At 38.6% G+C, this 12,953-nt stretch overlaps 1 protein-coding gene across 2 annotated transcripts in view; it reads right to left on the bottom strand.

The window, feature by feature from the left end:
- Nucleotides 1-12,953, bottom strand: part of FRMPD4 (FERM and PDZ domain containing 4) — a 395,081-nt gene that overhangs the window by 328,543 nt on the left and 53,585 nt on the right. For both annotated transcript variants that reach the window (XM_083174315.1, XM_083174318.1), the window contains exon 2: nt 3,432-3,560. In XM_083174315.1, the coding sequence (XP_083030441.1) occupies nt 3,432-3,560 (129 nt within the window). The remainder of the gene's footprint in view (nt 1-3,431; nt 3,561-12,953) is intronic.

The following is a 12,953-nucleotide window of genomic DNA, read 5'->3' on the forward strand; positions in this document are numbered from 1 at the left end:
AATTAGGCACGCCTGCATGCATCCTTTTCATGGGAGCATAGGGCATGCCTATGGGGCGTTACTAGATATTCGTAGGCCCCATAGCAATGCCCTTGCCTATGTAATCCTATGCATAGTGGGTGCAAACATTGTACGCATGCCTGACCCCTGACACTAGTCATGGCAAACAACCCACAACTACAAATAATCACTGGTCAGATGAACATGGCCACATAGCATATCTAATTACTAAATAAAAATAATAAAAAGTGCAATCTCCCCCGAATGGATAGCCAGCACTATAGCCTTGCCTGAACTGAAGGTAAAACAGGATGACAGCCAGCTTGGGCTCACCTAAATCAATACACTAGAACAGGATGGACTGGATTGCTAGTAAAAATAAGAAAAATTGAGTTTTTTGTTCACCTATATGACCACAGTGCTCAAATCCATATGCTTGGTTTCACAGCTGTCAACATTATCAATACACTCTTGCCCCAGCCCTATTATTGGTGTGTAGTTTTCATTCTATCACCTTGCATATTTCAAAACCCATACAGTTCTCTTCTCGACATGGGGTGTCGCTCTCCGCTGTGGTGCTTGTAGCATAATGTGGTCTGTATTTCAGCACTGATATACAGACCAGATATGGGCTAGAAGCACCACAGTAAAGAGTGGCACCCCATGCAGGAAATAGGAACTGCATGTTTTTTTTTGAAGATGCAGGGTGCCAGAAAGAACATTAAAGTGAAAACAGACACACAACTCAGCACAGCTATAATTCTGTTTATACAAGCTTAACACAACTTCACTAAACATAGCCTACTTGTGAACATCTATTAGCACCTTCCAGGTATATTGGAAATGTTTCATAGAACACTATATCAGTAGTACTCGAGTATGAAGTGTCCTCTTTGTAATAATATACAAAATCCATGGCAAAGCTGACTTAAATGCTTACTCTGCATCAGCTCATTTGTATATAACTATAAACCTTACATGCACTTCCAATGAACTGCGGAGGCATACTCTGTCTGGGTTACAGATCCTTCAATTATATAAAAGAAAAACAGTTCTGTAACAGAAATTATTTATGGAAACTTCTTCATTCAATGTACTTAATAATGTTTATACACCATCTCTATCATGGCAATAGCCACAAATTTATAGAACTCTCGTATATTACCTGATGTTCCAGCCTACCTACAGGGGGCAGCATTTACAAGTATCAGATGCAAGTCATAAATTAAAATGCAAAATACATGGTACCACAATAAACAAAAATAAACTAAATATATATTTTGATGAATAATAAAGCAATTTCTTGCTGTTATAAGAATCTCTTTTGTGTTTTGCATGATATACTCATTTACATACATTTTTTATACAAGAGCATTTGCCATAGAAACAGATCTTGCTTTATTTGCTATTTTGTGCACTGCAGTCCAGAGCATCTATTGATTTCCCAACTAAAAGGCCTTATTGGTGGTTACGTTCGATAGATGAGCATATCATTTTCTTAATCAGCAAACTGTAGATTGACCTCTGTGTGACAGCATAGTTTACACTCTGATCAAAATAATTCTAAACAGCTGTGATTTCAATCGAACCTATAAATGTGCTATCTACAAAGATAATACTTACAAGCAAGATGCTATTTTATCAAAAAGCTTTCATGTATATTTGTATTCTGAACAGTTTAAATACAGTATGTGTGATGTTTTAGTGTCATTTATCTCACTCTTAGGAGTAAATTTACTATAAGTAGATTTTCAAAATCATCCCATCTTTGGATGTTTGGACCACTGGATTTAAACAACAAATAATATTACAGACACAATTCAAAGTTTGACATTATTATAACAGTCTCAACACTGCTAAATAAGCTGCTGGGTAAATTTAGAGCAAAGTTACTGTTAAAGCTGAAGGGGGTGCATACATGGGGTGATTTTGGTGGGTGATTTTGACTAGATAGCCAGAAGCCAAAATATAAAGCTGTTAAACATGCAGGTGATACCAAAGGGTGGCCCCCAAAGTCAGTATCGCCTAGCAAAATAGATTGTGCAGACAAGTCTATTTTGACTAGATGGAAGACTCTCATAGTGAACATATACACAATCTCCACTACATGTAGTCAAAATCGCTTAGTCAATATCGCCCATTAGCAAATATCGCAACACATGTACACACCGGATCCAGTCAAAAGAGAGAGCTGGGGCAACAATGCTCAATTAACTCTGCTCTGTGGTATGATGAGAGTATGTCAGAAACACCAAAGGACAAATTCCACTAGTGAACAATGGACAATTTATTTTCAGCCAAATACAGAACAAGGCGGATATATTTTAAATTATGCGTATTGCTATATCCCTCCTTTAAAGTTATGCTTATCAGTATCTCCCTCCTTGAGCAAACATTGGTAGCTGCTGCTATGGATTAATGACCCTCACAGTTTGATACTTTGATTTATGTTAATGTACCAAATCATTCAATTAAGGAAACTGGACTATTATGCGTTGAGCCTTTGGGGAATTCTCATTCTAGAATTAACAAACCTCTTGAACCATGAGCATACATTATATATAATTTATTGCAGCTTTTTGTATATTGATGAAAAGTAGAAGAAATGTAATTATTTTATTTTCCAGTTTGCGGATATATGCTCAGTGATAGTATAAGCTTATTAATAGAACGCCCTTTAGGTTTACAATATACTGTAGTTTCTGCTGCACTGTGGTCTATTTTGGCAGTAATGAGTTTAAATGTAAATAAGTGATGATGATGATGATGATGATGATGATGATAATAATAATAGTATGTAACATTTACAAATTTCAGAATTATAGAATATCATCATTAAGGGGGAATTTAATTAGCCAAATAAAATTTTACTACAGAAAAATATAATTTTCATAATATGTTGCCCAAAGTTTTTTTGTTGGCAATTTAATTAAGGCCTAATTTATTCGCTGTAAAATTTACCCATGTCCATGTTAAAACACAGGGATATGTTAACTCATTCTGCATCCCTGTGTTTTTGCGATTGCGTTTTTTTTTTTAACTTCCGGTCAAGTGAAATAAAATCTCTGATAATACCGGCTATTGTCATCATGTGAATTGTACCAATGGGATCAGCTGTGGCAATTTACAATGGCTAATTGGAATCCCCCCATCAGAAGATGAAAGTGAATTATTTTTATTGAACAGAAACTGTTCAGAATATTTTTATCTATGCAGAGTCAAAAGGTATGAATTTATTAAAAAAAAAAAAAAAACCCTTTCTACAGTATAATAATAGACTTGCCATAACACAATTTGGAAAATGCAATTTATATAAGCCTAAAATGGATACAAAATGTACGTGCACAAAAAAGGCAACACAATATAAATCATTTGAATTCATTATAATATCTTGAGAAAAGCTGATTGTATTGGCTAAACAAAACCAGTACCTGGATCTTTGAAGTGTGGAGAGATCAAGGCTTTCTTCCTCACAGTGATGCCAAGCCGGAAAGTGACACTGGATATCGCGCTGATATTTCTGAGTTTTGGTGATTGCTGCTTCTTGTAGAGCGCCTGAGCTGTGAAATATGTATTGATACAAATTACAGACTGTTAATGAAATGCCACACGAAATTGCTTTATTTTCACTATGAGATTGAATTAAAGGTTATGTTACATCTTGAATAATTAATATACATGCATTTAATCTCACAACAAATTGCCGCCATGAGAGAACACATAGTAATTGCCCTCTTTAACCAGATATCAACACCAACACTGGATCAGTAACCTCTGATAAACACTACATTACTATGTCTCTTAATTATTTGTCTGTCTTACATGGAATGTTCCGTATGATGGCTAAATTAACTTTTTAAATTACTGCACTACAGTGATGTTTCAATTAATTCAGTTGATTACTTTATATCATGTTCCTAAACAAAGAATTAGATCTATACATAGACAGTGAAAAGTTTGAGACACGGATATGAAAATATGCACATTCGGACCATCTTCTGGCTACTCAGTCCAACACATTCACTAATTTAACTAAGTAAAGTGTCCTATATCAAGCAATTAGCAATCAATTTTGGTTAATCTAGCGGTTATGGGCTACTTCAATTATACACTTGTATATCTATGATAATAATTCCCACCCATTGGAGTATATTGTAATAAAATGTGTAATGGATAGAAACCTTCTGTAACCCATCAAATGTTAGCTTTTACTTAGAATGCACTTTAAAATTGATAGCTATACTCTGATTGGCTGCTTTAGGTTACTTTGTTTAAGCACATTAAACATTGCTATTCAATAAGCCTCAATGTCATTCTCATAAATCCATGGATATATTGTTTACTGCCAACCTTGAATGTGAAGAAATGATAAGCCATCTTGCTGCGGCTTACAGAATGTTGGTTCGCACAATGACACCCTATTAAATTTTTGTAGTGACTCATTTTGCTTATCCTAAATGTGAAAATTAACACTTTGTAGATCCTCACAATTCAGTAAAAAAAAAATAATATATATATATATATATATATATACAGTATAGTGTAAACAGTATAGTGTAAACACGTTACTGATAATATAAAAATGTAACATCATGCAGAGGTTCTCATGTAATTGTGACTTCCTTGTATAACTATAAATAAGGAACAACTCTTTCTGATGAACAGAGCGGCAAAAGTGACACATAATAATGACCGTAGCTCCACCCCCTCTACAGCTCACTGCATGGATGCTGCTTTATGCAATTGTGGCCCCACCTTTCGCTGTTCTGAACTGTGATTTGCCGTATTTTACAGCAAGATACTGGACTAGGATGAAGCGATTCAGTGCAAATATATATTTGATATTAATTGATTCTGAATATTGCTTACAAGCATAGGGTAGTATAATATACATTTCATTTAGCTGAGTGGTCAATGTAAAATAATATACACCCAACGCTAGTGGCTCAAAACTTTATATTACATTTTCTGTTCTGTATATTTAATACTGACCTATTATTCCAGCAGGGGATAACAACTAACTATTGTATCTTGTGGCATTCTGAGTATAATCTTCTTTCTCCCATTTTTTAAACACATAGGCATAATTGCAGAATTTTGCCTAGTGCTGGTTATTATGTATATCTGTACTAGTAATAAAGAAGACTTCCTAATTAGCACCTTATACACTAGATTCTTATCTTCCATTGTAGGATCATTTATCCTCATATTAATACTGCTTTCACATTGCCTAAACGTTTAGGACCCGGTATTTTGAAACGGTATTTAAAACGGGTCTGAGCCACTAAACCCCTTTCACATTGCAGGTGAAAGACGGTATATTACAGTTTTAAACCCCTTTCGCAAAAAGCAGGAGTAGCTATAAGACAGCACAGTGCATATTTAATTAGCGGGAGCCGCTCATTACGTATGTGCATATTTAATGAGTGCATATAGCGGGGCTTAGTGCAGTGTTCTGTGCTAATTTTTGGCCTCCTTCCAGCTGGTGGAGGGAGAGTTCAGGTCAATCTTCCCACTGGCTGCCATGCTGTAGGCTGAGATAGTCAGTGGCCTCACTATGACACAGTACAGAGCGTCACTGTATAGAAGGTGCAGCAGCGCGGGCTAGGGGAGCGAAGCAACTGCCCTGGGAGTCCTGTGGGCATAGTACTGGTGGGCGGAGGTGACAAGCTAGAACTTGCCGCTCACTGCTGGGGGGCTACGGAGACAAGGGGTGCTCCTACGCTGCTGCACTGCTCTGGGGCGCTGGTGCTGTGGGACCCCGAACTTGCGGGCTGCAGGATAGGTGGCTGCTGTCACAGGCTTGGAGGCATAGTGCAACAAGGAGCTGAGCGCCCAGCAGCGGGCATTGATCACCCTACAAGTCATGCTGCGTGCAGGGGACGCGGATGGTGAGTTTTCCTAGGGAAATGCTTCTTCCTTTTAAGCGAGTGCAGGCAGTAGGCTGCAGCTGTTAGTGGGCATGCACGGGTCACTAGGAGGGAGTGGATCCCGGTCATTACATATGTGCATATCAATGAGCCACTAATTACATATGTACATATGTAATGAGCGGGTTCTGCTCATTAAATATTCACTGCGCTGATAACCAGCTCAGTGCTCACTGCTGCCTGAGTCCCATATACCGGTTCAGAGCCGTTCACACTGCATAAAATACGTTTCTAGACTCTGCTTTTTACCCGTTTGCAAGTACCGGTTATTTGTAACTGGTAAATGCAGACTGGTGCTTTCACACTGCTCTAAATATTTTAAAAGGTTAAAAAAAAGACAATATACCGGTTAAGACCTGCAGTGTGAAGGGGAAATATGAGACTAGGGAAACCAATCCTGGGATTGGGATACACAGGATTACAGTAGGTTGTGCATGCACATTTGTGCAGAGCAGGACTAGCAACACTTGGGTCAGACGCTGCCAGGCTGTGTGGCCTGAGTGTCACAGGTATCTATGGCACTTAGGTGGATAGCCATAGATATACAAACAGGGCCATTCAACAGCTGATCATAGCTGGCAGAAAGGCAGCCAATCAGGGAAGCTGCTGCAGCAGTGGCTTTTGATTGGCTGCCAGACCATTAGCTCTAATAGGTTGATGGCTGGCACTACATTTGAAATACAGCTGGTGCTGTATGTACTGTATCTCTATGGCTGCCCACCTAATAGTAAATGCTATTTAAGTACATAGATACTCTGCCCCACCCCCACTGCTCTCTACTCCTACCCTTTCTAACCTGTTCCCTAAAACCTTCCTCACTGCTACCTACCCCCACCCTTCATCACTGTTTCCTACACCCATCCTCCCTCACTGAACCCTACTCCAATCCATCCTCACTACTTCACTCAGGCTCACTTGCTGCTCCCTACACCCTTCCTCACTACTCCCTAGACCCACTTTTCCTACTCCATACAGCAATCCATATTTTAAACCTGGGATCCTGAGTTTGAGGGTTTTTCAATCTGGAATGCCAAAATTGAAGAAACAGTGTGTATTGTCCTCCCTACTTAGGACTCTATACAAATTTATATGATTGTATGTTAGTTTATGTATAGCACTTTTCATGTTTGCTTTTTATATTTTGTAGGCAAAAAAAAAGTTAATTTAAAATTCCTGCATAATATGAGTGCACCCCTAATTTCCTTTCAACTGGCCCTTTTCAGCTTGCTCCTGCGACCAGCTGATTACCTCTGCGGCACCACCAGCAGAGGTTCCCTTTCATCAGCGACCATCTCAAGTTGTTGATGAAAAGGAGACACTGAGCAATATATTGCTCAGCAACATATTGCTAGCAATATATTGCTGAGCAATATATCTCCCCCCGTGTGTACGCACCTTTAGAATATCCCTCCCACATAAAGTATGTAAAAACAAACCACATCCCTTAGTGAGTCACTGGAAACACCAGGAAACATTACATACTGCCTCACAGCTGTCAGTGCGGGGTGAGCTGGCTCTGGAGAAGGGAGGGCAGTGCTGGACCCTGAGTCGGTAAGTATATTGGTGTAAAATTGAGGTGTGTGTGTGTGTAATAAAGTTCTACTTTTCTGTGTGTGTGTTTTATTTTAACATTCTTTTTACAGGTGGACTACAAGTCCCAGCGTGCCCATTAATGTCCCATATGTTGGGACTTGTGGTTCACCAAGTCCCTGCATGCGGGGGAGGCCTGCTGGCACTTGTAGTTCACCTGTATAAAGCAATGTTATGTATGATAGTTTTAACCCTATCAGGCCGGTGTCCACAGCCAATGGACGCCGGTGACAGCACCGGGTTTAACCCCTGAATGGGTGAAGCCTGGGGGGGACCCCTTTATTGGGTGGGTCACCACTCCCCCAGGTACCCCGTCCAAGGCTGACCAGCCACGGTGCTCATGGTACGGCTGGGGGAACTTATGTGAAAAGTGTCCCCTGGCTGTGACAATGAGCCCAGGGCTGGTTATGCTCAGGAGGGGGGATCTCACGCCATTTTTTTTTAATAATTAACTTTTACACATTTTTTAAGACAGGACTATGCACAGATCTCAATGATCTGTGCATGGTTCTGGCAAATTCGCCTGTCAGAACCTGGTCTGCATGTGTGGTGATTTTTATTAACATTTTCCCATCTCATTAAAATTTCGATTTGTATACTTTATAATGGGAAAACATCTGGATGCGAGTTTCGGCGGTACTACAAATGTGTGGTTTTTGCCATTTTTCACATCTCATTAATTATGCAATTTTGGAAAAACGTGCGATTTTGGCCGTTTTGGGTGAATAAATCACACAAATCGCATTTTCGCTTCTAATTAAATGTCACCCTCTGTGATTTTGAGTGGGTTTCCTTGGGGTACTCCAGTTTCCTTCCACAATCCAAAAATATAATGGTAGGTTAATTGACTCCTAACAAAAATAACCCTAGAATGTCTGTGTGTGCGTGTACATGTGGTTGGAAATATAGATTGTAAGCTCCACTGGGGCAGGGACTGATGTGAGTGTTCAAACATTCTCTGTAAAGCGCTGCAGAATATGTGTGCGCTATATAAATAACTGTTAATAATCACTGTAGTAAAATTGCATCCTATTTTCTTACATTTGCCAGATACATTTGGAAGCTGTGCAATCAATTGTGTACATCCAATTGACATTCACCTAGATAAAACCTTTACTTTATCATCAACAAACCTTCAAATGTTTCCATTTTCTGCTACAGAATGAATGTTCAAACACATTATTGGCGGTGGTATTTAACTAATTGATCTATCCAGAGGCTATTAATTAAAAGCCCACTATACTATAAGGATGCTCAGAAATGCCATCTGCTCATTTTCTGGCAGAATATATAATGCTTTGGCATGTCTTCTCAATACTTCATGAATTTATACTGCAGAAAACACATGATAAGATGACATAATCACATGACTAACATTTACTGTAGATAGCTTGTAATCTATGATTTCACACTTGCACACATTTTAAGGCTGATACTTGGGGTCTGATTTAGGGGTGGGTGCTAGCTTCTGTTGTCTGAGTTGTGGATGTGATAATATGCAAATGCTAGTTTCAGCATTCCCCTTACGTATTAGTATGCTAGTCTCAGCTATGTTTGAAAAATGACAGTTAGGAGGTGATTGGCTGGTGTGTTATCACCTTCCACTGTATCACCGCTTTATCACTTTTCAAGGCATAATACATCTCTGCCCCACTCTTACACCATCAGTGGTTCTAGACATTTCACCATCGGCACGCCATCACATTACCATCAACACATTACACTATCAGTGGTTCTAGACACTCCACAATCAGCACACCAACACATGCACCATCAACACTTGTGGAAATGGCTGTAAATCTGAGAACACAGCACCTCTTACTGACATACCCACAGCACTACCATAACACTCCCATGTGGCTGACTTTTATATGCTCATTTAGTTAACCTTCCAGTCATACTTTTATTCCTCTTAATTTTACACACATTTGCAATAGTAAATTCTTGCTCAACTACGTAAACATCAGCATTGTGTGTGGTTTTTCTGTGCCTTGGAATCATGCCACTAGATTTGAACCAGGATCTCTATAAAGTCTGTCAATCACATGACAATCTATTTTAACTGGTAGAATGGGTGATTAGAGCAGAGGAAAAAAGTTATATTTTGTAGATATATAGACAGATAGATACATTAGATAGATACAGTAGATAGACAGAAAAATAGATGGAACAGAATCAACATAGTGTGGTATACGTGTGTGTGTGTGTGTGTGTGCGCGCGCGCGTGCGTGTGTGTGTGTGTGTGTGTGTGTGTGTAAAATATGATATTTCCTGACAAATTTTGACATAATTTGTTCACTCGTGTCTAATGCATTTGATTTTTTTGTGGCCTTTCAAAAACTATTCATAGGACACTAGGTAATGATTAAACCAAGTCAGAGTAGTTTTATTGCCTAAGGCACCATAATACTTAACTCTGAAAGAATCCCTGAAAACATCCATATCCTGATGTAATTAAAGGCATATATACAATGCAGGGAGCAGACAAATGTTGCTAAATTTGATTTAGTAGATCAAATGATGACAGAAATGAATTAGGTTATTTAGGTAAATATACCATTAGCTGAAAGTATTTGTTTCCTGCTGGTTATTCATTCCTTGTCAATAGTTTTTCTAAAGCATTTTAGCTATAAAAATGACTTATTTAGCCATAAAACGTTATTATTATTATTATTTTTTTACCAATGATTAAGTGTTCAATGTTTAATCTAATACATAGCTACACAATCAGTTTTACTTGGAAAAGGTTGAACATACTGGGTGAGATTTAATAGGATGAGAGATTCAGAAAGTGAGAGATTTGGTAAGAAATCTCCAGTTTTTTTAAAGCGGCAATCATTTACACTGCAAAACCAGTTTTATTTTGCAGTGTAAATGATTGCCGCTTTAAAAAAACTGGAGATTTCTCACAAAATCTCTCACTTTCTGAATCTCTCATCCTATTAAATCTCAACAAAACACTCCTTTTAGACAGAGGCTACAAGGACATGATGGGGCAGATGTATTAAGCCTTAACAAGAGATAAATGCAAGTGTGATAAGGAGAGATAAATGTCCAGCCAATCACCTGCTAACTGCCATGGTACAGGCTGTGTTTGAAAAAAGTCAGTAAGGAGCTGATTGGCTGGACGTTTTTCTCTCCATATTACTCTTGAATTTATCTCTTGTTAAGGCTTAATACATCTGCCCCGATGTTTGTTTGGACTCCATGTTTTCCTCAGTGAAGTGCAGCTACACAGCTGCCGCAGCTCTTTACTGCAAAACAAAGCACATGGCAGCTCATTTTACACACACACACACACACACACACACACTTATACATTTCTACGACAATGTATTGTATACACTACAATTCCTAGGTCATAAAGACACAGCCCTCTCTTGGTTCTCATCCTACCTATCTAACCGCTCCTTTAGTGTTTGTTTCTCTGATTCTACCTCCTTTTATCTACCTCTTTCAGTTGGAGTACCTCAGGGTTCAGTTTTAGGTCCTCTGTTTTTCTCAATCTATACAGTACCTCATCTCTTGATAAACTAATCAGCTCTTTTGGATTTCAGTATCATCTGTATGCGGATGATACTCAGCTCTACCTATCCTCCCCGGACCTGTCCCCATCTGTATTGGGCTATGTCTCTGAATGCCTTTTCGCTGTTTCATCCTGGATGTCATCCTGACACCTCAAACTGAATATTTCTAAAACAAAATTAATTATATTTCCACCAATAAATAGTAGTTACCAACCTGATATCCCTATCGCTGTTGAGAATATGACAATCACTCCTACCACTCAAGCTCGCTGCCTATGTGTCATCCTTGACTCTCAACTTTCCTTTGTTCCCCACATTCAATCTGTCTCGAAATCATGCCACATGCACCTAAAGAACAAAATTTTCCCTTACGTTACACAAGACACTGCAACAACTCTAAACCAGGCTCTGATCATCTCACGCATTGAATATTACAATAGTCTCTTTATTGGCCTTCCCCAATACAGACTCTCACCACTAGAGTCCATCATGAATGCAGCTGCAAAGCTAATCTTACTGGCCAGATGTTCATCGTCAGCAAAGCTACTGTGTCAGTCACTTCATTGGTTACCTGTATTCTACCGTATTCAATACAAAATTATTTTACTTACACACAAAGCCATAATCCAAACTACACAAACATACAACTCTTCTGTTATCTTAAAATATCTTCCAACCTGACCTCTGCGCTCCTCACGAGATCTACTTCTCTCATCCACACTCATTACTCGATTACCGATTGCAGGACTTTTTTCAGGCTGCACCCACTCTGTGGAATGCCCTCCAAAGCACAATAAGACTCTGCTCCAGTCTCCAAACCTACAAGTATTCCCTGAAAACTCATCTCTTCAGGCAAGTTTATCAAATTCCAGAACCAGCCACTTAACCTTCATATACCGTTCCTATCTAATCACATCCCCACTATACAGTCTACACATATCCACTCTTTCTTTTTCACATTTTCCATCCTCCTGACCCATAGCCAAACTGCTGGGTCACCGTATCATACAGCACACCAGGAACCTTTGCATTCTGATGGAATTAATGCAATAAACAATATTTATCCTTGTGTATCAATGGCTATTTCTCTATAGATTGTAAGCTTGCGAGCTGGGCCCTCATACTTTTGAATGTCTGTAAATACCCAGTTTGTTGTATCACTGTCTTCTATTGTAAAGTGACTGAATAACGGGGAGTTTTGTTTGCGGAGGACAAACAGAAAGACAAATGTGCCTTTTTGGGCGCACTCTTTTGTTTGATCATTGAATGATAAGATTAGTTATTTAAAACATCACTTTTATTTAGACTCTGCACCTAAAAAATAGTAAGAGGCAGTTGTAGCTCATACATTGTACAGTCAATTAATATTGTGCACTATTATCTACACGTGAATAAAAAGTTTTTCAAATAGACTTTGTTTTGCTGTATAGACTAGGCACTCATTCTAGCTGTCTACAATTATTCAACAGACTTACTCATCATATGCCTTTTATTGGCTGGCTTCGTCTTTTACAATATACCGTCTACAAGTTGTACATATTTGTCTGTGTGCACACCATACATTTTTTAAATAAATTTTTTCTTTTTATTATCAAATAATCTCGCACATAGTTGAAGAAAACCCACGTGAAAAAAATTGCCCCCACAACCGGTGGCTCCTGTGCATCTGCTGTTTGACCAAGAAAAAAGCAGAGTGGTACAGCGCTGTGCTTAATATATTTTGTAAGTTTATTAAAACAATTTCATAATTAGAACAATAATATTAAAAAATATTTTCAATGTGGCCAACATTGGGACAAACAAGACTAACAAACATATATTGAAAGCAAGCTTCCCTCAAATAGACCCCTTGCAGGTGTTAGTGGGGGTAATTAGTAGCAGCATGCGGTTATTTTCAGTTTCTAGA

The sequence above is a fragment of the Crinia signifera genome, chromosome 2 (assembly GCF_055691185.1).
Source record: "Crinia signifera chromosome 2, ASM5569118v1, whole genome shotgun sequence".
Classification (NCBI taxonomy): Eukaryota; Metazoa; Chordata; class Amphibia; order Anura; family Myobatrachidae; genus Crinia; species Crinia signifera.